Here is a 27,220-nt window from a genome sequence, read left to right as displayed (position 1 = left end):
GAAAGACACGGGAAGAAGAACAAAAAGCTTAGAGAAGTGAGCATGCTGGAATGTGTATATCAGGCAAGACTAGAAAAACTACCAGATGACAACATTTCATGGGAGAGCTTAGAAAACACTGCATTTACCAAAGCAATAGAGTGAAAAGGGCAGCAACATTACCGACAAACTCAGTGTTGGCTTTTTCTTTTGGCAAGAACTTGTTCTGTTCTGGCCTGTTATGGGCCAGGGCTTTCTAACAGCAGTAGGGATGACAGCATCCCCCAAACAAGAGGCCAGGTGGTTGGTCTCAGCCATAATTATTTTTTGGTGAGTATCAAGGTTGGAGAGAATCAACCAATTGTCATCAGCCTGTCTTTCTTACATGTCACCCCAGTAGTCACAGCAGTAGGGAGAGACACTGTGTGTGGGACCAGCCTGTCATTGTTCAAGGCTGACCTAGATGCTATTGCTGTTTAATATCCTACTGTCCACATCATAGACCAATGCAGAGTCTCCACTAACAATATTATCTATCTCTTTCTAACAGGCCACTTGGTAGCAAGTTGAGGGCCAGTGGTTTATTTTGATTGGAATTCATACTTCTCTGCACTGGTTTGGCCTCTTTAGTCATAGGGTATCAAACAGCCCCACTGTCGAAGGTCCTGCAGAGTTTTTGACTCACTGATGTGGCATCCTATATAAAATGACTTTGAACTAAAAGACCCACTTTACAGCAAAAAAAGTGATAGTCACAAGACCATGGGATCCACTATCTCATACTGCACTTCATAGAAGCTAACAGCATCATGGACGAGGGGCACAGTCTGCTGAAGGACTCTAGTTTAGAGTCTATTTTAGAGATGATATGTTGAAGTATGGGGCACCATCCTGTAGGACGCACTATATACCCAAACTATGACCATTATATGGTGCTTCTTCCACATATAACATTAAATATGTTGATCTAAGTGATGCATCAGGAAGATTGCTCAGATTGTTTTCATAACTGAAGCATTTATGCTCCCAGCTCTTAGTGTTTAGTCCTCTTTGGGAACTGTCTCAGCTAAATAGAGTTACCTTGTTAAAGGACATACTCCCATCTGGACTAGTTTAATCTAGTGATTATCTTGGGCGTATAAAAGTCCAGCCCCCTTATACCAAAAGGGGATGATTCTAAAGAGCCATCTCAGCTTCAGAGCTCCCCACGGGGTTGGTACAGGGCTGATTTCTTACTTCCTTCCTTTTCTACCACACTTTTTGAGCCTGAGAGAACTAGTATTCTTTGTGCATACTAATTTTAAGTCCAGAGTCTGATTCCTGGGAAACCCAACCTGCAAGACTCATGCATTCAATTTGATGTGCTTATTCAAATGTATGATTTTCCAAGTAGAGGAGGATGGCATTTAAGAAGGATTTGTTGTGTTTTTATCCAAAGTGCTGAAATACAGCATGAGTCACAAATAGGTTTTCCATCATTCTCACATCTTATCTTAAAGCCAGTTGCTTTTACAAATCCAATGATGATTCATAAGAAGATCTTTTTTAAATGAAAGATTTTAAACCAATATTCATTCATGAATTCCTATAATGTCTGCTATTAAATATAAACAAATATCAGTTGTCAGGATTTGGCTTTAAATAGAATATTTATAGATAGGTAGATGAGCTAATGGCTTATTAATGAGCAAATACTCATGAAACCCATAAGAGAATATACAAAAATAAACAGATTATTCAATTTTTACTCTAAAGGTTTAAGCTTTTATGTAGTATTAATATCATTTTACAGATTGTGTATTATTTATACTTTCTTTTCAATGGTAAAAAAAAAATGGAGGATATAGGGGTGTCTGGGTGGCTCAGTCGGTTAAGTGTCAGACTCTTGATTCAGCTCAGGTCATGATCTCATGGTCATGGGATCAAGCCCCGTGTCGGGTTCTGTACTGACAGTGCGGAGCCTACTTGGGATTCTCTCTCCCTCTCTCTCTCTGCCCCTCCTCCCCTCAAAATAAAAAACTAAACTTAAAAAAAATGAAGGAAATAAATTTTTGGTATGTAAGAGTCCAAAAGCCATGTGCATTATGAGAAACATGGTATCTTGTCACTGTGATGGCACACACATAAAAAAAAAATGTTCAGTAAATGTTAATTAGTATTCATTTTAGATTTTTTTTTACAAAAGTATATAAGCTGAATTATGGGAATGAAGATTTTAATCACTCCAGAAAATTAAAAAAATAAAAACCAACCAGCTGAGGTGCTGGAAGAGGATAAGGAGAACATGAACATATGGTAGAAGAAAGATATTGTGACATCAGGCCTCATGATCATCTACAGATTGGGAACTGTAGTAGTTACGTTTTATGTTATTTAATTGTGTTACATAATTGGAATGTTTTGGTGCTGGCTAACATTACAGTTTCTGTTCCAGGCAGGAGTATGGCTGAATTGAAATCATAGTCATAATATATTATTTGCTAACATTTTGTTTCCCCTAAGTTGAGGACAGAAATCACCCCATAACAATACATTACCTCATAACACCTATGTTTTCCCTAAGTAGGGACAGAAGTACACACACACACACACACACACACACACACACACACACAGAAAGAATGGATGCCCATGGGCATGAAGAGGTGGTGGTTACTGGTTATTCTCTACCTCCCAGTTACCTCTCCTCTCTATCTATTCCTGTTTCCTTTTCTGCTCTCAGCTGTGCTCCAGAAGCCTGAGCCCTACAGACTGTCCCCTTCACTCCCTTGCCTCTGGCTTGTGATCGGTTTCAGCCCCACTGAGATCCGCTTGCAAGAGATCTGAGGTAGGAGAGTGAAGACAAGTATTTATTTCTCCTGCTCCCTCCCTGCACATCCCAGACCCTGGGATGTATGCCTTTATCTATGGCTTCTGAAGAGCTCTGTAATATTATTTGCTAGTCTAGGACTAGAAGTGGTGACAATTTTCCCCTTTGCTAGTCTATGGGGGTGTTATCAGATAGCTTTGTTATTTTGTCCTGATCCTTGCCCACTCCTTTGTGAATAATTTCTTCACTAACTTTCTTCCTTTAGGCTATTATTATTATTATTATTCCTTTATGTGTTTATTTTAAAGAGACAGAGAGAGAGAGTGGGGAAGAGAGGCAGTGGGAGAGAGGGACAGAATCTCAAGCAGTCTCCAGGCTCAGCATGGGACTGATTTCACCACCCTAGGATCATGACATAAGCCAAAATCAAAAGTTGGTCACTCAACCTAGAGCCACCCAGGTACCCCAGTTAGGCTGTTTTTAGCATGCTGTCTTTTCCTACCAGGATCCTGGCTAATAAATTTATTTAAAAAAGATCTTGGTCAGGGCGCCTGGGTGGTTCAGTCAGTTGAGTATCCAGCTTCAACTGGGATGATGATCTCACGGTTTGAGAGTTCTAGCCCCCCATGGGGCTCACTGTTGTCAGCTCAGAGCCTGCTTGGGATCTTCTGTCTCCCTCTCTCTCTCCCCTTCCCCCATTCACACTCTGTATCAATAATAAATAAACATTTAAAAAATATTGATCCAATCTAGTGTAATTTTTTCATTCAACTTTTTTTTAAAGTGATGTCAAATATTATCATTCAGTGCTATAACTTTTTCTAACGCTTATTTTAAACCATTTTTTAAAAAAACATGCAAATGAGAATTGCATATATTAATTACTTGCTTTGTGTTTCTGCAAAGCAACAAATATTTATTTAGATTGCTTTTAACCTCTCAAACTTTATAATTTCTTTAAAGATTTAAACCATTTACATGTATCCAAACATCTATACATGTATAGGTATTACGGGCTGAATTTTGTACCCATATGTTGAAGTAGCAACCTCCAGTATCCATATTTGGAGATCAGGTCTTTTAAGGAAGTGATTAAGTTAAAATGAGCTCCTTTGGGTGGGATTCTAATCTAATAGGACCACTGTCCTTATAGAAGAGGGAGAGATACCAGAGATGAGTTCATACCCAGAATAAGACCACAGAAGACAGCCATCTGCAAGTCAAGGAGTAAAAAGCCTCAGGAGAAACCATACTTCCAGACAGAACTTGGCCTTCTAGCGTCCAGAAACCATGAGAAAATAAATTTCTATTGTATAAGCCACAAGTCTGTCATGTTTAATTGTGGCAGCCCTAACAAAACAATACAGTGGGTTATATTTTTTTTTTAATTTTTTTTAACGTTTATTTATTTTTGAGACAGGGGGAGACAGAGCATGAACAGGGGAGGGTCAGAGAGAGGGAGACACAGAATATGAAACAGGCTCCAGGCTCTGAGCTGTCGGCACAGAGCCCGACGTGGGGCTCGAACTCACGGACCATGAGATTACGACCTGAGCCAAAGTCGGACACCCAACCGACTGAGCCACCCAGGTGCCCCCAGTGGGTTATATTTTTATGCTTTCGTATGTATAATATATATCTTCTCCTTGAGAATAATGTTTAATATTTTCATATAGTTTTAAATCTCAATATTCAGGAATTACTTAGATTTAATTCTGTGTTCCAGAGGTTCTAATTGATCTCCTGTAGGCTCTCTATGCCATGGTTTCCCCACCCTGATCTTTCTTAAGAAGGTAGAATTTGTTTTCTTTTACATGAATATACTATAATTTGGGAGAAATTATTATAAAAACTAATATTACACAGAAAATATTTTTAAAGATTTTAGTGAAACTCCTTAACACTTGTTTTTTTTTTTTAATTTGTTTTTATGATGCCCATGTGAGACAATATCCCATTGCAGGTTGATTTACATTTCCCTAATGATTAGTGATATTGAATATCTTTTCATAAGCCAGTTGGCCATCTGTATATCTTCTCTGGAGAAATAGCTATTCAAGTTATTTGCCTATTTTTTAACAGGATATTTGAGGGGTTTGCATGTGTGTTTTCTATTGAGTTACAGGAGTTCTTAATATATTTTGGGAATTTATTCCTTATTATATATCTGGTTTATAAATATTTTCTCCCATTTGTAGGTTGCCTTTCACTTTGTTGATTGTTTCCTTTGCTGCACAGAGCTTTTTATTTTGTTCTAGGCCCACTTGTTTATTCCTGATTTTGTTTCCTGTGCTTTTGGTGTCATAGCCAAGAAATCATTGCTAAGACCAGTGTAATAAAGCTTTTCTCTATGTTTTCTTCTAGTACTTTTATAGTTTCAGTTCTTATGTTTACCTCTTTAATCAATTTTGAGTTGATTTTTTTTGTATGGTGTAAGATAAGGTTCTAGTTTCATTCTTTTGCATATGTACAAAAATCAGTTGCTCTTCTATATATTGGCAACAATCTGAAAAGGAAATTAGGAAAATGATCCCATTTACAATTGCATCAAAAAGAATAAGATTCTCAGAAAAAAACCTAAGCAAGGAAGAAAAAACTTGTACACTGAAAACTACAAAACATTGCTGAAAGAAATTAATGAAGACACAAATAAATAAAAGATTTCTCTGTTCATTTAGTGGAAGTCATAATATTAAAATTTCCATACTACTTAAAGGGATCTAGAGATTCAGTGCAATCCCTATCAAAATCCCAATTGCACTTTTTCAGAATTAGAAAAAAAAAATGATCCTAAAATTCATATGGAATCACAAAGGACTCTTAATAGCCAAAACAATCTTGAGAGAAAACAAACAAAAAACCAGAGTGTTCATACCTAACTTCAAAGCATATTACAAAGGTACCGTAATAAAAGCAGTATGGTATGGTTATAAAGAGATATATAGACCAATGGGACAGAATAGAAAGTTCAGAAATAAACCCAGGCTTATATGGGAAGATGATTTTGACAATGATGCCAAGATGACACAATGTGAAAAGGATACTCTCTTTAGCCAATAGCGCTGGGAAAACTGGGTCTGCTTAGTTTAGGTATTTTTGATTGATCACTAATGCCACCATTTCAAGAGGAGAGGCAGAACTTTTATTTTGTGTTTTAAGAGGGCCTTTAATTAGTAATATTGAGAAAAGCACTTAGAAAGTAATATGAGAGTCAGTGAGTTGCTGTTTTCCCACTCTTCTATTCTTTGTAATCTCTGTGATGTCCTGAAATGACTGTGAGTTTGTTTCCACAATTACTTATTTTCCCTAAAAATTATGGAAGAGTTTGGCTGGTTTACTTCATTTTCTTAAGGCAAGGATCAATCCTTTCAGTCCATTAACTTTTACAGCTTTCCTTAGAATTTGGCTTATTATGGTTCAGATCTTTCACAATCAAGCAAATTTTTTCTTGCTAATTATTGATTATCATTTTTAGAATATGTTATTATGTTACAAGAACTCTATACTGTTTGAGGAGGGGGAGAACAGAAGTGGCTGAGCATGTTAAGACATCTCTATTCTGTAAATACTGCCTTGTATATAGTAAAAACCTACTTTTCAATATGATTAATTTTAAATTTAGGAACTGTTGGAAATGAGCCATTAGTGACCAAATATAAAATAGAATTTGACAAACTTAGAGACCTGAATGCATCCAAATAGCTTTCACGGTACTTAATAGTATCCCCTAATAATTCTTTTTAAAATTCACTGAGGAATAATATAACTGAAAAACATTTGTCAAACCACATCTAAAGTTAGCATTATATTATACAATACATTCATTGTATTTAATATTACACATTAATCAAGTGCTAATTATTGCAGACTCAGATGAGCCAAATCAAGCCATAACACCCAGAACCAAGCACTAATGTCCTATGCATGAGATGACAAGAGTTAATCCAAGGTAGCAATGATTTATTTCCAGATACTTTGGCCCTAACATTACAATTTCCTTTGTATACTACCGGACAGAGGCTTTTCAGAGTTTACACTCTGCAAAGGTCCACTGTAAACAGAGGATACATTGTTTATACCACAGTCAGCTGAATATAAATATATAAGGCAGCAAAACACACCTTCAGTTCATTCGTCCTGCTCCTGTTCCCTTATTAATCACACTCCTCTGCTCCCAGCCATCCAACTTTTATTTCAAATCTCCCTATGTTATTAACTCCAAAACCTCAACTACCATTTATATGCTACCAACTTTCTTAATATATCTTCAGATTAGATCTTTCTTCTGGTCTTGTGATCCTTAAAACCCATCTAACATTTCCCATGGATGTGTCATTTTGGACTCAGCCTGTCGTACAATGAACTGATTATCCTTTAGTCCAACTTGTTCCTCTTTCTGTTTTCTTCATCTCAGGATACAGATACCTTTCATGACCTGCTCTTTGACTTTTCCATCTGCATTACTGATGGAGCATTCTTCTAGTGAGAGCCACATACAGCCTGGCAGCCTCTCTTTAGCAATATTCTAATGTCTAAATCCATTAATTCACTAGGATTGCAAAATGATGATATTTAATCAGCTGTTTTTCATTTATTAACTATTATACTTCTATAAAGAGAAACTTTCCCTTTTCTCATTCAGTAGTACACTTTAGATAGAAAGACAGGTTAACTGCTTGATTTTTTCCTCTTCATTTACCAATTTTCAAGTCAAGGGTTAGTTTACTAGTATCCAAAGATGTCATTCTAGATCCTCTGGCTGAATTGCATGTGAATGTAAATTTCTTCTTACTGTTCTATATTCAACCTGTCAAATTTGTATAGTGACTAAACGAAACACAGTCACCATCTTTAGAAGAGCTAGACACTGGAAATATACACAATTCTGAAAAACTAGAACCAGAAAAAAAAACAACTCTGTTAATTGTTTTGGTGGTTTTGATGAGCTGGAGTATTTCTAACTTCCTGAAGCTACATCTGTTAAAACTTAAATAATGTTTTAAGAATAATACAGAGATATTTAGGATTCACATTTAACTAGCTTAAATTACCTAGAGTTATTATGTAAATGCTATTAACTCGGATATTAGGTTAACAGAAGTCAAAACTGAACACTACTTTTGTGTCAGAATACGTTTAACCATTCTTCTGTAAATGACAGTAACACATTTAGAAGCCTGAAAATAGTTCTTGTGGTTTCACAGATTAGAAATATGTTTTGCCTTTTAGGATTCAAGTAAATTGTGGACCCTTGGAGAGGATGTAGTCTATGTTAAGCAGAGGCTCTCAAAGAATAAACAAGGTTGAATGTTATATTAATATTGTGTTTGATCCCCTATTTATACAGTGTGTGTGTGTGTGTGTGTGTGTGTGTGTGTGTGTATGCGTGTAAGGGAGGGGAGGGGACAGTGATTATAATATAGTCAAATAGGTCTAGATACTTCATGCTCTGGCATAAGCACAGAATCCTGACTGTGGAGGGGCAAAGAAAGGAGAGCAGAAGCATCAAATTGGTATGACTCTCACATGACTGAAAAAAAGTTGGATTTTGCCAATGATTAATAGATGTGCCTAATGCATCTCAAATGCCACTAAAGTAACCTTCCTTATTTACATATGCAAAATACTTTGGAATTTCATGTTAATCAAACTTACAGTAAAGGAAGCTAACTTCCATGTGATGACCTTGTTTTGTTTTTGTTTTTTCCTTAGCTATAAACAAACAAACCAAAACAAGAAACAAATACATCCTTCAGCTTTGTAATTGCTATAAAACTCTCTGGAATGACAGTGTGGTCCCTTCCCACACCTTTCCCTTCCCACTTTCCTCTTCCTTTCCTCTTTTATCCCTGCAGTGTGTGCTTACAAGAAAGATAAAGATAAGCAAAATGAAGAAATAGAGATCAAAACTTCCCACTGATTTTGAACAATAACACTTCCATTTACTATAAAAACTACCTTGTTATATGATGAGACTTAATCTTGTAGCCAGCAAGAAAAAATAGTACAAACCTGTGACATTTTTACAATCTTTAATTTAAAATTATACAAACCCTTTCCTCCTTTCCTCCTAGAGGGTATAGGTATGATTGGAGTTCCTCAGACTCTTTTTTAAGGCATAGGTAGTCCTTATATATCATTTGGAAGACATAATGAATTCTCTAACCACAATTACATTTGTTCCTTCTCCCATATATGTGCCCCTTGAAAGTCTCTTGATTAGATCAAACTGTGTGAAGACTGTAGATGAACTGGCATTAAATCAGGAACCTACCTGGTCATATGGATAATTGTAGAATTTAATGAGTCTGAAAAAGGGATCAGAGAGGTTTTCTACCAAGCAAACTTGCAGCATCTATTGGTCAATTTAGTATTGCTACTGCAGGTCACATGGGATACTGGGTTAATATTATTCTCTCAGATTTGCAGAAAATGCTGTCGATGATAGACATACTAAGAGGCAATGGACTCTACCCTAACTATGTTAGAATCTCCTGGGGTGCTTTTTAAATATACAGATGCCCACCCTAGACCAATTAAGTCTGAATCTCTGGGGGTGAAGCCTGTAAATTACTACTTAAGAAATTCCCCCAGGCAATTCTAATATGCAAACAAAGTTGGAAAGCATGGCCTTAAAGGGAAAAGACCAGAGATCAATATATTTCATGCAAGTATGGCAATGTGTGGCAGCTCTAGAACTTTTTGATTTTTTCTTTTATAACATTTAATTTTGTTCCATTCTGTTCTCTTTTTAGCCTATTTGTGGATAGTTTTTTATTTTCTATAGTAGAAGAATAACTGGTTTTTCAATGTCTTTCAGCATTCTAGTTTTAAACAGTTCCAATAACTTAAAGTGAAGTATTTGAAGTAAGAAAGAGTGGCTTATGTTCACTGTAATGCATCAGCACAGAATTGGAAGTACATAAATAACTGCTTGGCTCTCTCCGTTACAGCCTCACACTGGTAAATCCAAACTTATGGAACACTTTTATCTAGTAGGTGACAGAATCGCTTTGCAACGATGGCCTTTTGTTGTTGTTGTTGAAAAAGCAATTGGTACAAATTGGGCAGCCTTGGACGCGCTGGAAGCTCAGCTTTAGTTTTTAGAGTTGGCATATGACTTAACATACCTATAGATTTGACACCCTGTAAAATTGGTGCAAAACCCCCAAAACTAAAAGTTCCACTTGTTGGGGAGGAAAAATTTACCTTTGCCATTCAAGACTCTTTTGTCTTGTCTAATTCTTAAATTGACATGAGACAGATAAACAGGAGAAAATCAAATTTGATTTCGTATGTACAGAGGCTCCATGAGAATATGAGGCTCACAAGCAGTCAGCAATTGAGGCTTATATGCCATCCAGAGCTAAGGAGAAGGGATAGGCGTCTGGAACCTCAAAGAGAAGGAAAACAGTTCAAAGGAAGATGAAAAAGTAAATATTTGGTAAACAAATGTTTGCTGGACAAACAGAAGTAATGGAACATAGAGAGAACAGAGAGAGACAAACAGATTTTGCTAACTTTCTCTCTGTCTACCACACCTAGTTCATATTATCCTGAAGTTGTCTATGGTGAGAGCTCCCTTTCTGGAGCAGGTCCTCTGTCTAAATTTTTTTAGGTAGTTGGAGGGGGAACACAAGAAAGAAAAACCCCTTGTGTCTTCTGTTTCTTAAAAATAATGACCCTAGCGATGCCTGGGTGGCTCAGTTGGTTAAGTATCCAACCCTTGATTTTGTCTCAGGTGATAATCCCAGGGTCATGTGATCAAGCCCCATGTCATGCTCCACACTGAGCATGGAACCTGTTTAAGATATTCTCTTTCTCTCCCCCTTTCTTTCTCTCTCTACTCCCCTACACCCACTGCCACCACCCTCTCTCACTTGTGTGCACTCTCTCTCTCTCATCATAATAATAATAATAATAGTAATAATAATAATAATGAGCCTAAAATAATTCACATGCCAAAGTGATATGTTTTGGGGTGGCAAATTTTGTCACTTACACATATATTTCCTTTTTAAAAAACTCATATTCTTGATATATGGAAACTATTGGTAGTTTTCCTGAAGGCTTTTGGAGCATTCAATTTCACTTGATAATAGCATCTTAATGTAACATATTAATCCAATGGAAGATCCCAATTGTAAAAAAACATTGTAAACTAGGAGTGTTGAATTCTGGGTGCCCCTGATAGGTGTTTAGCTGATGGAAGAGCATCATTGATGGCTATATATTGGCATCCTTTGCCAAAATCAAATTTTAATATGACTTTCCTCTCTCAGTTCTTGGCTGACTTTGTCTCTGGGTAATTGCTGCTGCAGGAGAGTCTTCTTTTATTTTTTCCACAATCCCTGATTTACCAGATTCCAGGCCCTTGGTGGAGTATAACAATTATAACTTATGGAATATCTATAGTACACTCAAGAAGTAATATTTCATTGCATTCTCAAGCTGTCCTTTCACACTATTTTTCTTTTAAGCAAAAGTCACCTTTTTATTTTAAATGATTACTGTAGCAATTGGGTCCAGAAATTTATTTTTTTATAAAAAATGTGTCAGGTATGTGTAGTATTAAAATTAATTTACTCCTAATTAGTTTTTGTAGAATAGTGTCATGGAATTTCACAGAATACACGTTTAGGTAATACTAGGCAATCACCAGAAAAACTTGTGGAGACCAGCAGGCAAGGATTTCCTCAACATCTTTCCCTTCTGAGTTGATATGTAGATATTATCATAGGTCTAGTGGTGTTTTATTAAGTATTTTTTTAAGAGCAATTGCCATTGTTAGAGTTATAAATAGTGTTTCCCTTTGAAGTTGCAAATAAGGGCGCATGGGTGGCTCAGTTGGTTAAGCGTCTGACTCTTGATTTTGGCTCAGGTCATGATCTCATGGTTTGTGAGATCAAGCCCTCCATCAGGCTCCATGATGACAGTGCAGAGCCTGTTTGGGATTCTCTGCCTCCCTCTCTGCACCTCCCCTGCTTGTTCTCTCTCTCTCTCTCTCTCAAAATAGTAGATAAACTTTAAAAAGGTAAAAAAAATAAATAAGTTGCAAATATATTGATTGTTATCAACAATAGCAAATTTTATTGATTCATAAACATCTTTGCAAGGTTAAGGTAGCTTGTTTAATGCTATAGTGCAGCAAGAGTCTTTACCTTTGTTAGAGAACTTAGAAGTCCTGCAGTAAAATCAATTTTTTAAAAAGATATTAACTGAAGAAGTTTTGTTTTAAAGTCTTAACTAGTAAGAGTCTGTAATGGCTATTGATTCAGGTCTGCTGAATTAGGTCTATGTTCACGTTTCTTTCAGATAATCTATTGGACTGGTTCTCATTCCTGGCTGTACTTTAAAATTGCTGAAGCAGCTTTTAGAAAATAGTGCCCCAGCTTCACCCATGAAATGGAATCATAGGGATACAGCTTGGAAATCTATATTTTCTAAAAGATTTCCCCAGTTGATTCTGATGCACAGTGGTGATTGAGACCTGTGTTATGGCCTTTTCACACCACATTGTCCTTCAGTATAAGACCAATGTCTCACCTGAATGGTGCTTCTGTTTTATACATTTGAATATCTAAATAGATTGAGCATCCACAGGTGAATGGTTAAAGAAGAGTGGTATGTATTTACAATGGAATATTATTCAGCCATAAAACAAAACAAAACAAAAACATTGCCTTTTGTGACAACATAGATGGATGTCGAGGGCATTATGCTAAGTGAAGTAAGTCAGCAGAGAAAGAAAATACTAAATACCATATGATGTCATTTACATATGTGGAATCTAAAGGACCCAAATTCATAGGAATAGAAAGTAGAGTAGTGTTTGCCAGGAGCTAGGGGTGGGGAAAATAGGAAAATGCTGGATAAAGTGTACAAATTTCCAAATATAAGATAAGTAAATTCTAGGGACCTAATGTGCAACAGAATGGCTATGGTTAACAATATTATATACTTTGAAATTGCTGAAAGTAGAATCTTAAATGTTCTCACCACAAAAAATAAATAAAAGGCAATTAAGTGAGGTGATGCAGCTGTTAGCCTTATTGTGGTAATCATTTTTTTGCAATATATATGTGTATCAAATCACTATGTTGTACACGTTAAATTTATACCATATCTCAATACAGTTGGAGAAAAAAAGAATAGACTGATCAATGCCACCACCAAAAATCTTAAATAAAACTAGAGATTAAGTGATGGAAGTTGATGAGGGCATTTGTTTGCATACTACAGATGGCCAGGAGCACAACTTGCTTCTTTGTAGAGTTCTCTGTTTGGTTTGCTTCAAGATGAAGTAGAAGCATTTCAACAGATGTACCTCTCAGGAAACAGAATGACTGATTTCAAACTTACCAGAATACTGCAAAACGTCGTTTTAATGTTAGGGTCTGTTAGATTCCAGAGTACAGGACAGACCAATCGCTCAGGCATTCTACTTTGAGAGCGCTATTGAAAAGCTTTTTAGTTTAGTTTAGTTTTTGTTTTTGTTTTTGTTTTTTTTTAAACAGTGTCACGTCTCCATCGCCAGAAGATGTTACAGCAAGTAGAACTTTCCAATGCCGTACTTTTATTGCTTCAGAACCAATGATTGGATACTGCCATCATAAATCACTGAAGCATGTAATTACAAGAATAAAAGAGGAGAAAGGAACACAAAGGGAAAACCAACACAGACATTACATCATATTAAATCACAACATCTCACAGCACACAAAATAAACTTTGTTTTTCTTTGAAGAAATCACTCTTCATCTCTATATTTCCATTAGATATGTTTCATTTTTAAGCATTATTTCATCATTCCAACCTCTGAGAATTTAGACACTGTAAGAAATAGCATTCTGAAACCTTATTTCTTGGTATTTTAGATTGCAGGGCTCTCTTAAGAAAATTCTTCCGTCATGTTTTCAATCATCAAAAATTGAAATTGTTAGTTTTATAAACTATGATTAAAAATATAAATGAACACTTTATGATTCCAAGGATTTTTTTTTTAATTCTTGAATGTTTAGGGCACCTAGTGGCTCAGTTAGTTAGGCTTCCAACTCTTGATTTTAGCTCAGCTTAGGTCATGATCTCTTAGTCCTGAGATCAAGCCCCCTGTTGGGGTCACTCTGTTTCTCTCTGCCCCCCTCAAAAAAATTCTTGAATGCTTATTTTTAATTTGCATATCAAAATGCCTCATGAAAATTGTCACTTATCTAAAAATTATTTTAAATATTGAAATATGATTTCTGGATCCTAAAATTAGTGAAATTTTCACTGTTGATAATTTTGTTATATATAATTGTGTCTAATATCCTTTAAAAAAGACATTATATTCAGAGAATATTTATTCAACATCTACTGGGCATAAAAAGTTATGGTAATCTCTAGAAAGAACATGAGAGTACCTTCCAAAGCTCCCCATCTAGTGGTGATAATGGACATATGCAGAAAGGTGTGCAATACAGTAGCAACCATAATAAGTACTATGAAAGAAGTAGTAATAAAATACTATGTGGTGTGGATGTCCTCGAGGACAGTATATTAGCTCCTAATATCTAAGATTAGGAATTGAAAAATTGTGAGATGAAGATCAGTATTTACATAATTTTTTTTCTTATTTGTTTATTCATATGATTGAGTAATTCAACAAACATTTGCATTCTAAACACTGTGTTAGGGATACAAAATATATAGACATGTTGCCTATTCTGCAATATTTGAGAGTCCTCTGATAGAAGCAGACACTAAGAGGTTGTTTATTACATGATATGTTGATGGCAGTCACAGAGTTAGACATAAGGAATAAAAAGAATATCTAATTGTTGCAACCTTATGAAACAAAGCAGCCTTCTTAGTTCTTGTTTAATTGAATTGCTAGTTCACATTTGGTAAACACTATATATAAGCATCTTTATAAAAATAAATAGGTATGTCTCACCTCTGTTTCTCGAAACAGTGGGCTGAATATGAGACACATTTTAATGTCTAAATGTGGCCTTATTTCCCAGTCTTTAAAACCTTGACTTCTGGGGCACCTGGGTGGCTCAGTCAGTTAAGCGTCGGATTGCGGCCCAGGTCGTGATTTTGCAGTTTGTTAGTTCAAGCCCCACGTCAGTCTCTGTGCTGACGGCTCAGAGCCTGGAGCCTGTTTCTGCTTTGGATTCTGTGTCTTCCTTTCTCTCTGCCCCTCCCCTGCTCGCACTCTATCTTTCTCTCTCAAAGTAAATAAATAAAACATTTTTAAAAAATTTTTAAAGAAAACCTTGGCTCCTTTATGAATATTTATAATCTTTGGATGTTGATTGAACAGAATGTGACCTAGCTAAAATAGCAAGGATTAATGGCATCATGTATTTTAGCCTTTGGCTCCCTGAAATAGCTCTTTTTCTCCCTCTTCCTGACTGTTCTGCATGTTCTCTCTCTCTCTCTCTCTCTCTCTCTCTCTCTCTCTCTCTCTCTACACACACACACACACACACACACACACACACACTTATCAGAGTACTGTGGAAACTGACATTCCTGCTCATTGTCCTGCAAATAATACTCAGATAGAAGGAAATATTTTAGGGGCAGCAACTGATTTTTTTTTTTTTCTTTCTTAGTGTTCCAACTTATGAGCTAGAATAGTATTACAGATACTTTGCTATATTGCAATATACATCTTCCTTTAAAAAAGTGTATTCGTAAAAATTACACACTGAAAACAATAGGGCTATGAGACAACAAAATTAAGGACCGACTATTCAGAATCTGTGTGATTTTGTAATCAGAGCCCCAACTAACGTACTTCAATAAAAATACTAACAGTTAAAAAGACAAGTTATATTTCTAATAAGTAAACAAATACAACAGTAAATTCAGGAATTTATCTTTAAAAAAAAAAAGGTGATAGTGACTCATTGGAAGGAGTATAAGGAAAGATTTAGGCTGTTGAATTGTGGAAACAAAGGAAAAATACCCAACTGGAAAGCACAACACAATAAAAACTTCCTCAGCAGAGCACAGAACTGAATGGAGCCAGGAAGACTGGTGGTGAAATGAGTGTCTCTGGACATATTGCACCTTCATGGCCTGTTAAGTTCAGCTCATTCTGAATATTTTCTGTTCAGTTGCTGTCATTTAGCGAAACAAAATCTTACCTGAGGGGTCAGGTAAGGCATGTGAACCAGGGCTACTCCCACCTTGCTTTGACATTATTCCCAGATTTATAATGAGGTGTGAGCAGATTTGCATATCAAAAACTGCTGTGCCCCAAAGTCTACTTTTGCACTACTTCTCTTGCCCAGACACTTAAGTTATACTGACCCTTTTCACGCTGCTTCTTTATAGGTCCTCATTAGATCTTGAGTACTCCTACCAATTTGTCTCTGCCTGCTTGTTTCTTGTCCATGTCTGAGTCCATTTTGGACTATGTAAGTGATATTATAATATGTGTTTAAATCAGATGAACTCTTTAGAAATAAGGTGTGTAAGCTCTTCATGCTGATAATTCTGTTGAACTGAAAGGAAAACAAAGGGGAGATTTCTTTTTCTGCCTCATAAAAAAATCAGTATTTAATTTTCTTTTGTAGTGTAAAACTCAATATTAACAAGCTTTCAAGGACATGAAAATTATACAACCTTCTGATTTTAGCATTTAATTTCTTAGGAAAGCTTCCTTGTTTCGGAATTGATACTTGTCATTAGATGGATACACATTTTGTTCTGGTTAACTGATTGCTCTTTGCCTAACTTTGTGCAGGAACTTTTATCAGCAAAGGAACTGTGAGTTGGTGGTGGGTTATGGGTGAGTAGTTTTCAAGTATATTAAGCAACAATGGCAGTTATCAACCAAATGACTGTAAGAAGTAAATAAAGCACAGTTTTTCTTACTGACCTAGATATTTGGGAGATAGAGAAGTATTTGGGGACTTGAAGTATTGAAATATTTTCCTGCATGGTCTTCTTCAGTTTGCAAGAGGGTATTGTCAGCATTCCGTGTTGTCATGCTTATAAGTGCCAAAGAAAACAGAACTGCATCATGATCGAATTACTGAACACAGTTAAGTACAGCTAATCTATACTATTATTGTAAAACCCTGCAGTTCCATAGTGCTTCAGTTACCTGAATAATTCTGGCTGATTATTTTTTTCTTCCTTTGTCTTCACTAAGCATAGACATGTTTTACCTAACACAAGGCTACTGTCAAAGTTTTTCAGGCTGACTTGTTTCTCATATTATTTGATTAACAATAGATTTTACTTGTTTAATGTTTTAATTGTTTTTGAGAAAAACAACTTGTGCTTTATTTTTTTTTTAATCTTTATTTTTGAGAAAGAGAGAGACAGAGCATGAGCAGGGGAGGTACAGAGAGAGAGAGAGAGAGAGAGAGAAAGAGAGAGAGAGAGAATCTGAAGCAGGCTCCAGGCTCTGAGCTGTCAGCACAGAGCCCGACGTGGGGCTCGAACTCACGGACCGTGAGATCATGACCTGAGCCAAAGTCGGAGGCTCAGCCGACTGAGCCACCCAGGTGCCCCTGTGCTTTATTTTTTTAAGTTTATTTATTTATTTTGAGAGAGAGAGCTGGAGAGGGGCAGAGAGAGGGAGAGAGAGAATCCCAAGCAGGCTCTGCACCATCAGTGCACAGAGCCCAATGCGGGGCTTGAACCCATGAACTGTGAGATCATAACCTGAGCCAAAATCAAGAGTTAGATGCTTAACCCACTGAGCCACCCAGACACCCCTAACAATATGTGTTAAAATAAAGAATACTGACTCTGTTCTATCTTTCTTTCTGCTGAAATAATGCTTTTACAAAAAAGGGAGCCATATGGTTCTTAATGATCTCTCCACTTACAGAGCTAATGTTTGAAGGCCGTAAACTTTGCAGTCCAAATGCTTAAATCATTTTCATAGTTAAAGATTTTATTACTTTCTTCAATAGCTTATTCTACATACTAATAATATACCAACTAAGAAAAATTTTTTGACTTCCCAAGCTTTGATCTTTACTTAGTGCATAGCAAGATTTTTATATTTCACCATCCGATTTTGTGACATTCATTTTCTGGGATTTTAAAATACTTTCATCAGCTACTTTTCTTTTAAAGCAAGAGATGTTAAATTCGCCTCACCTTTCAGAAGTGATTGTAATCTTTTATTAGCTTAGAGGCTCTTTACAAGATTTGATTATTTTAAAAAATACCAGGCAATATTTAGAGTGACAAGTGTCTGTTAAGTCTTCTCATCTCTTTCTATCATGTATCTTCAGTTGTAAAATGTTACAAGATATCACATGAACTAAGACTTAGTCAGGATGTAATAAAGACCATTGCTAAACACCACAAAAGTTCACTAGGGGATATTTAAAAGTTTTAATCTTGAATCTTCTTTTTTCTTTTAAATGTTTGAATTAACTTCAGTTTCCAAGTCTATTATCTGGAAGCAGAAAAGAGTAACCCAGTTTGCTCTTTGCCTCAGCGGTTTCTCCACATACCAGAACATTCTCATCACCATAATATTCTGCTTTAACTTTATCCACCCTTAAAATTTAAAAACATTGATCTGTCTCTTGACCTTAGCTTTCTTTTCTTTCAGGTCTTCACAGTTATTCTCCATTTCCTGGCTCCCTTCAAAGAAAGTCTTTAAAGGAATTGCCTTTACACACTTCTTCATATCCATTTCCTCCTCAAGCTTTGAAAATCAGGCTATTCTTCCCCCGTCATCTCTGAAAATGCTCATCAGTGACCTGCATCTTGCCAAAATGAATTGCCAATTTCCTGTTCTTTTCTTACCCATCATCTTTGCAAATGTAATGTTTGACTATTCCCTATTTGAAATATGTAGATTGAGAGTTGCATGCCCTACCGACTGAGCCAGTTCGGTGCCCCATCTTAGTGGGGTTTTTTGGTTTTATTTTTTGTAAATTACTTTCTGTTTTCCTTTGTACTGTTCTTCATCCTCACCCTGGACTATATTTATAATAGATAACTAGACATAGAAAAACCAATTCCAGATGACAATTGTAAATTCTCAGGTAAATATGGTTAGACACATTTTGATGTTTCAAGAGGAGCATCATATCATGAGTATTCTTTGTCTATAGCAAAGGTATATGTAAAAACTGATCTTGATGCCAGCTTCTGTCATTAAAATAACTATAAATAGAAATAATCTCTGGAGTGGTACATTCTGAGTAAATTAAATTATAATTAATAGATTTCAGCATAATGTCCTTTACCTTTTTGAAACAGAATTCTAGATAATCATCTTATATACTGAATGGCAATTACATACTCTTGACATTTGCACTGCCTTTTCTATTTTTCTATATTAAGAAGATATACATTCATACATATTGGCATGTTTACACACAGACACACGTTAAACCTATCGCTGAAACCATACCTTTTTCTAAAAAAAAGTTTATTTTATTTTTGAAAGAGAGCAAGCATGAGTGGGGGAGGGTCAGAGACAAAGGGAGACAGAGAACTCCAAGCAGGCTCTGCACTGTCAGCCCGGAGCCCGATGCAGGGCTTGAACTCACGAACTGTGAGATCATGACCCAAGCTGAAATCAAGAGTCGGATGCTTAACCAAATGAGCCACTCATGCTCCCCAAAGCATATTTTCTTAAAAGAAGTTGATGCCAATATACACACAAATCTTGAAAGTCCAAATATACCTTTTACAGATGTTTTGGTATTGACAGTAGGCAGAGGAATTGCCGACACTAACATCTAAGATGATATTCTGCTTTGCACTTTATTTTTATTATTTTAATTCCAGTGTAATTAACATATTATGTTCTTATTAGTTTCAGGTGGACAATATAGTGATTCAACAATTCTGTACATTACTCAGAGCTTATCATAAGTATACTCTTAATCCCCTTCACCTGTTTCACTCATCCCCCCACCCTTGCTTTTCATTTTAAAAAGAATGTTTTATCTACTCTTTATAGAATGCTAACCAGCATTGAGACACACAGATTGCATTATATTTGAGGGTGCAATGTCAGCCATCTCTCAGGTGATGAGCAGTGTTTAGCATCAGGGATTCCCAATCTTCCACCAGCTATCTGTTCCCACCTGGATTTGTGAGGATGCTATATTAACGACCCTCCAGGCAAATTGCACCAGAGTGTTGGCAGCAAGTCTTTGCCAGGGACCCCGCTTGTTGAGATAGACTGGATTGCATGTGTGCAGTAAAGACATCTTTTGTCTTTTATGTATAAGGCATAGATCAGAGGAAGTGCAAAACCTATTGCTTCTTGTCTCCGTTTTTAGTACTGCCTTCTGGACTTGGCTCCTCTAATTGTGAGAGGCAAAGGCAAGCGTAGCTGGTATAAAATTCGGGTTATAAACTCAGTCATGAAGGAACTGTAAATTTATTTTACTATGTCTACCCTTAAATTTAATTTTAAGGCCCCGTTTTCATGGATGTTAGAAACTCAATCTTTCCATCAATTTAATATCACTCAGGTGACATCTAAAGTTCCAGGAGACAGGCAGTGACAAGTTGTAAGATGAGGTGACCTGATCCTGGAGATCATAATATTCTTATTGGCTGAGCCTAGTTTCTGGCTGACTCTCGGGTCATTGCTGACTGCACACAACCTTTAGATCCATGGCTGACAGTACCATTTCGTGCTTCTTTAGTGTATGTGGGGGATATTCCCTTGGCCTAGTAAAACAGCAGCCTAAAGAAAACTAGGTGATAATTCCCAGAGCTGCTCACCTCTTACATGCCACAGAATAGAAATCCTTCTTCTGTTCTTGTTACGTGAGGCACATGGAACAGAGGAGGATAAGGGGAAAGGGCTGCATCTCTGTGCTTATCTGCAGAGACATTTACGGTGTGGTGAGGTCCTTTCTCCCTTGGGGTCCTTTTCTCAAGCCCTACACAGGCAAGCGATAAGTGAAGAAGCTTTCTTTACTCTTCGTAAACATATTAGGGCTTTAGTATTGCTTCCTTCCCTGTCACTGCATTTCATGCCCTGAATAGGTTCAGAGCCTGGGGCTTCTTTAACATAAAGAGATGTTCTGTTCTTCATCCCAAAATTATGTACAATATTCTGAAGTATAGCCTTTTGAAAGTCAATTTGGTAATTATTAAATCATGTGTTCTTTGAAGGAGTAAGCCCTGAATGCTTTGGTTACCTTGAAGAGGGTGATAAGATAAGATGAGATAGCTTAAAGAAAAGTAGCTAATGCTGATTGATCTCACTCCTAGCCTCACTTCCCAGGCACAACCCTCCTAGTGCCAGTAGTGTAACTTGATCTAGCTAAACCGGTCATCATGGCCAGAAGACAAATTACAAACACAGCTTCAAGAAGAACAAAGAGAATACACCACTGTGGTGAAGAAAATCATCAAAAGACCAATACAATTTTCTTCCCTTTTGTATTTCCATTAAAATTCTTGCCCCATCTAGCATGGCCTCATAGTAGAAAACCTTCTCCTTGAAGATAGAATAATAGAAGATTCAATTTTCCTCTAGAGGTAAAGTGTATTGTTCAACAGGTAAGTTCAAAGGGTGCTTTCTAATGCTATCACAGAAATACAATATCTAGATTTTATGATTTGGTAATGTTTAATTATTTTTTTTCTTTTTACTCTGCATACTGAAACGACTTCAACCAAGGTAAATGACACAAAAGTTAGTTTTATGCCCTTCATTGTGTAGGATACGATAAAAAATACCTAGTCATGTTGATGTTCACATAGTCTGCTAATATAGATTTAACACATTTAAATTATCTTCAAAAATAGTTTGCTTCACACTCCTTTAACTACTTGTTTAATATTGAGGATCTTTTCTCATCTTCCTCTGAGCCTGCTTTCTCTGATCTGTATAGTAAAAAACATGATGCAAATTTCATGTGGTTTTTTTTTAAGGAATTAGATAGGACAGTAATGTCAGTGATTAGTAGCGTACCCAGCTAAAGACTGTTGGCCATGGTCACTTTTACTAGTTGTCTTCTATCTCTGGAAACTCGTCCCAGATTTTTTTGTGGATTTCTATTTTCCATGTTAGCATTTTAAAAATATCAGCCCTTTATACTTTCAATTAATAACTGTGGATTAATGTTGCAGGTGTATACCACCAGTCCAGACCTCTTCTCTCGCAGATGATTTGATCCAAGTGCTCTCTGGTTAGCTCCACGGGATATGCAAGCAGCCAATCCAAACTCAACCTGTCTTAACGTGAACTCAGATCCTTTAAAACCTCTTTTTGTCTCCAGATTCCAATGACTATTGAATGATGTCACTCTTCATTTTGAGGTTTCACTTAATGTTTCCTTCTTTTATTTGCCCCATCATGTAGATCACCAAGCCCTGAAGTTCTACATCATGAACATCTTTATCCTCACTGCTGTTGCCTTGGGTCAGGACTTTATCAGCTTTTACCTGTTTTATTGTACTACCTACAATACCTACCTGGATCCACGGTCTTATAAAGGCACCATCTAATGCAGTCTCCATGCAGGTGCCAGAGGTAAGTCAAAAATATGAATGTGCTTATCATTCTCTTGAAAGTCCTCAGTGGCTTTACAACCTAAAGTCAAACTCTGGTTCAGTATAATTTAATCCAGTCAAACTCTTCTGCCTCCTCAATCACCATGGTGTCTTCTGCTAATATGCCACCATATACTGTATACCAGACAACATGGAAGTCCCCCAACATAGTAAGGTGTTTTATGCCTCCCTGCCGTAATCCTTGAAGTTCTTTTTCCTGCCTTGCCTTCCTGGTAGACAATTACCTATCATCCATACTCCCTACAAATCTACTATGCCTTTCTTAAAGTATGTCCTGATTAGTTATTTTCATTGGCAAGGAGCACACTGTCATTAGCATTCACTTTTTGTGTTCCTCCTATACCCAGAGGAATCTTCCATGGGCTACCGATGAGTGGACTGTTGGTTTCTTCTCTTTGTGCAGCTATAACATGATTAGGGAAATTGAGCCAGACTGATGTGAGGCTGCAGGTTGGTCTCAGCCACCAATGAAAAGCTTTTTTTCTTTTTGCCAGTAATTGTTTCAGGCAAGACTAGCCTAAGATATCTTAGGACTTTGAAACTGGAAAGAGGTTACCGTGGGGACTGCCGGGAAAAATATTTTCTTGCTTTTAAGAGAGAGACATAGAGATCAGGGTTTTCTATTTTACTGAATGTGAAAGAAGAGGTTTGCTGCTGGTAATAGTCTGAGGACAAAGCAGCCACGTGAGAGGGCAGCACTGAGAGAAAAACCAAGAAATTGAAGTTCAGTTGAAGTGTTCCCAAATGACACTGTACTTCTATAGTTTTTGTTGTACAAACTAATATGTAATTGTTAAAGTAGCTTAAATTTGGATGCTTTTGAGTGCAACCAAACTGAGAGAACCTACAACAGTTTCCTGCCTTATTTCATTACCTTTGTCTTTTCTATTTTTTTTTTTTTTGATGGCAAGAACTTCATCTGCCTTGTATGTGTCACTTTAAGTCCTGGTTTTAAGCTTAGGAAATTGCATTTGGTAGAAAAAAAAAAAAAAAAGATGTATGAGAGCATTAATTTGCTCGGTGTCTGTAGGGTTTCAAGCATTGTGGGAGGCTTTTTCACATATATTGTCTCACTTAATTTTCATAATCAATTTGATTGTGAAAAAGCTATAACTAACTTTTTATGAATACTACATTATCATGAAATGAATTTAAAAATGTCTTTAGCCATTGAATCACATGACAGAATAGTACTCATAGATTTCATTTTAATTTGTTGACATGCATAGGAGAAGGATGCTTTCAGGGAGGAGACTGAAGTATAAAGTATAAAGTTTAAAATTTAGGACCAAAAATGAGGCTAAGACTAAATGATGCATTAGGTCTATGAATTGGAACAAACTGGGGAATACAGGGGGCACTGGCATAGGAACAGAAAGAGGTGTTGACACAAGAGACTCTATAGAACATTAGGTCATATATAATAAAATTATATATAATATAGTCATCTGGGTGACAAACACCTAGATCCTAGAAGAAGGATATTTTCCCTATTCTCTGAAAAACACAACATGACCCTAACATAGTAAAAAAAAAAAAAAAAAAAAATTGAAAGTAAGATTCTGTACAATCATAGTTCTCAAAAAGGCACCAGCATCATTTGAAAACATGGATTCACAGAGAGTGGACATCAACAGAGAGCTCAGAGGAAGGAAGAGAAAATCGTTTGGGACTACAAATGAGAATCCCTTAAGGATCCTCTCTAAATACTAACATAGTTTTCAGCAGCAGTTTGGCTAGAGGAAATTTGTCAGGCGAATTTCATTTCTATCTATTCAGGTAAACATTTTTAAAATACATACAGACTGATGGATTCTGGGAAAAAATTACACTTGGTAAGTAATGTCTAATGAAATTACAATACAGGTTTTACCTTTTGAAAGGCAATTTGAAAGAAAAATGAGGTAGGTTAAGTTTTGCAATATCGAAGAACGGTGGCATAGCCAATACTTTATCTAAAGTATATAGTTATCCTTACGACTATACTTTACCTTCTACTCATGCTCAGTGGGGGAGGGGGTTACACAACGACAGGAATACTAGGAGGTAGGCATCATTGAGGAACACCTTAGGGTCTTCTCACCATGATTATTTATTTATTTATTTATTCATTTATTTAAGCTTTTTTTTTTTTTTAGAGTGGGGGAGAAGGACAGAAAGAGAGAGAGAGAAAGAGAGAGAGAGAATCTCAAGCAGGCTCCACATGCAGCTTGGAGCCCGACAGGGGGCTTGATCCCATGGGCTGGGATCACGACCTGAGCTGAAATCAAGAGTCAGAAGCTTAACTGACTGAGCCACCCAGACACCCCAACACATTTTTATTGAACAAACTTCTGTATGGAAAACAAATCCTTGAGTTATAGATCACTTATTAGTTTAGCAGTTTACAAGACAAAATTCTAGTGTTGCGAAGTAAGATTCCTAATTCACAGAATATGCTAAGTATCTATTTTAAGTTAACTTATCTTTGAAGATTTGGTGCTTTCATGTGTTATCTCTTGATCAGATCCAAAACACACTGCTAATATTCTGTTAAGGATTCCCCACCCTTGACACATACATATGCACATATACACACACACACATATATACCTGACATCATTAATCATTTCAAGTTTTATAGCAGATATTCTGGCCAGATATTATTTCTTATGGTCTTACCTGTATTTGTCCCATATTAATGATTCTGTGATTTTAGGATTATAAAATGGCATCTTGCCTCAACTATCACTTCACAAATAGCTTAGAAAAAATCAATAATAGCTATTTATAATGACGGTTTGCAGTCATTTGACTACAATTGAAATATATCATTTCCAAAGAAATACACTTTATAGTATTCATCATTCATGATTCTTTGCTTCCTAGGGAGCAATAAAGGGTAGTAGTATAGGGTATAGAGTAAAGGACAAAGATGGGAGGTGATGAAAGGTGCCAATAAACTTAAGATTTGTCCTTTCAGGGCGCCTGGGTGGCTCAGTCAGTTAAGCATCCGACTTCGGCTCGGGTCATGATCTCACAGTCCGTGAGTTCGAGCCCTGCGTCGGCCTCTGTGCTGACAGCTCAGAGCCTGGAGCCTGCTTCAGATTCTGTGTCTCCCTCTCTCTGACCCTCCCCCATTCATGCTCTGTCTGTCTCTGTCTCAAAAATAAATAAACATTAAAAAAAATAAAAAAAATAAAAAGATTTGTCCTTTCATTGTCCTAAAGCAGTGGGTCTCAAAGTGTAGTTTGATGATGGTTGGGAGTTTGTGAGACCAGTTCAGGGATATACAATATCAAAGCTCTTTTTATTATAATGCTGTTATTGGCCTTTTATGCTACCTTTCTTTCTAAGTGTGTAGTGAAGTTTTTCAGAGGCTATATAACATAATATCATCTTTCTGATGGCTTTGTATTCTTGTGTTTTAAGTATTTCTCAGTTTTAATTTTCAATTTTAAATTCCACATGAATGAAATCACATGGTGTTTGTCTTTCTCTGACTGACTTATATTGCTTGTCATAATACGCTCTAGTTCCATCCACATCATTGCAAATGGCAAGATTTCATTCTTTTTGGTGGCTGAGTAATTCTATTGTGTGTGTGTGTGTGTGTGTGTGTGTGTGTGTGTATGTATATATATATATATATATATATATATATATATATATATATATATGTATATACCACATTTTCTTTATTCATTCATCATTTGATGGACATTTGGGCTCTTTTTAGAGCACTTATATTTTATTTTTTTTTTTAATTTTTTTTTTCAACGTTTTTATTTATTTTTGGGACAGAGAGAGACAGAGCATGAACGGGGGAGGGGCAGAGAGAGAGGGAGACACAGAATCGGAAACAGGCTCCAGGCTCCGAGCCATCAGCCCAGAGCCCGACGCGGGGCTCGAACTCACGGACCGCGAGATCATGACCTGGCTGAAGTCGGACGCTTAACCGACTGCGCCACCCAGGCGCCCCTAGAGCACTTATATTTTAAAGAGAACCACGATAAGAATAATCCATTCTACACAGGAAATAATACAACTATTATTAAAAGTGAACTTATATTTTGTAAAGTTGAGCTAGCTATAGAACATGAGATGTAGGAGACATTTCATGATTTTTTATAGGTTGTCAAATTCAGAAATCAGGTTTGCCACCTTATAGGTTTTCTGCTAAGAAAAAGTTTATACTTTTAAATTTAAAACTTATAGCATTAAATAAAAATCATTTAAACAGAGGTGGAAAGAAAATTCTTGAGGTATTGGATATGTTTATGGCACAGAGAGTGGTGATGGTTTCACAGGTGTACTCTAATCTCCAAAGTTACCAAGTTTTATACCTTAAATATGTGCATCTTCTTGTATGTCAATCATACCTCAATAAAGTGGGTTAAAAAAAAAAGCTAAATGCTGTGTCAAACAGTGCATTAGAGCACACGTTATTTCTTAAAATGCCTACAGAGGAATTTACACCATAATATTAACTGACTGCATATGTAGCAACCTTTTATGAATTTGCTGAACAGTTTACTTCTTTTAGATTTTTGGTGTTTCTGTGTAATGATTAAGTTATTACCCTGAGAGACTAGAACTAAAATAGACCAAAAAGGTAAGAGTACAGAAAAGTATGTAAAAGAGAAAATAATTTTGAGTATCAGTGCAACTGGTCTTCCTTGTTTTGGAAATCCCAGGATAGAAATGTTAGTTTGTTGTTGTTGTTGTTGTTGTTGTTGATGATGTTGTCAATATTTTAACTGCAACAAAATAGCCAGGTATGACATGCCTTACTGAGAATTTGAGGAATTCATATTTAGTTGTCTGATCTAAAAGAAGATTGTGTTCTTTAGACTTGAGCATCTTATTTAACCACTTTGACTCCACATTGCTATTTATAAATGGATATACCCTTCCACATCTACCATATAA

General features: G+C 36.4%; 1 protein-coding gene across 7 annotated transcripts in view; it reads left to right on the top strand.

Annotated features, from left to right (window-relative positions):
• Positions 1-27,220, top strand: part of LOC144615054 (uncharacterized) — a 170,220-nt gene that overhangs the window by 34,844 nt on the left and 108,156 nt on the right. For all 7 annotated transcript variants that reach the window (XR_013553407.2, XR_013553405.2, XR_013553408.2 and 4 more), the window contains one exon: positions 22,098-22,268. Coding sequence is in view for 2 of the 7 variants with exons in the window: in XM_078441500.2 (XP_078297626.1) it covers positions 22,254-22,268 (15 nt within the window). In the remaining 5 variants the exon portion in view is untranslated. The remainder of the gene's footprint in view (positions 1-22,097; positions 22,269-27,220) is intronic.

Source organism: Panthera onca, chromosome F2 (assembly GCF_046562875.1).
Source record: "Panthera onca isolate mPanOnc1 chromosome F2, mPanOnc1 haplotype 2, whole genome shotgun sequence".
Lineage (NCBI taxonomy): Eukaryota > Metazoa > Chordata > Mammalia > Carnivora > Felidae > Panthera > Panthera onca.
The sequence above is the reverse complement of the archived record's forward strand: the minus strand, read 5'-3'. Positions and strand labels throughout refer to the sequence as shown.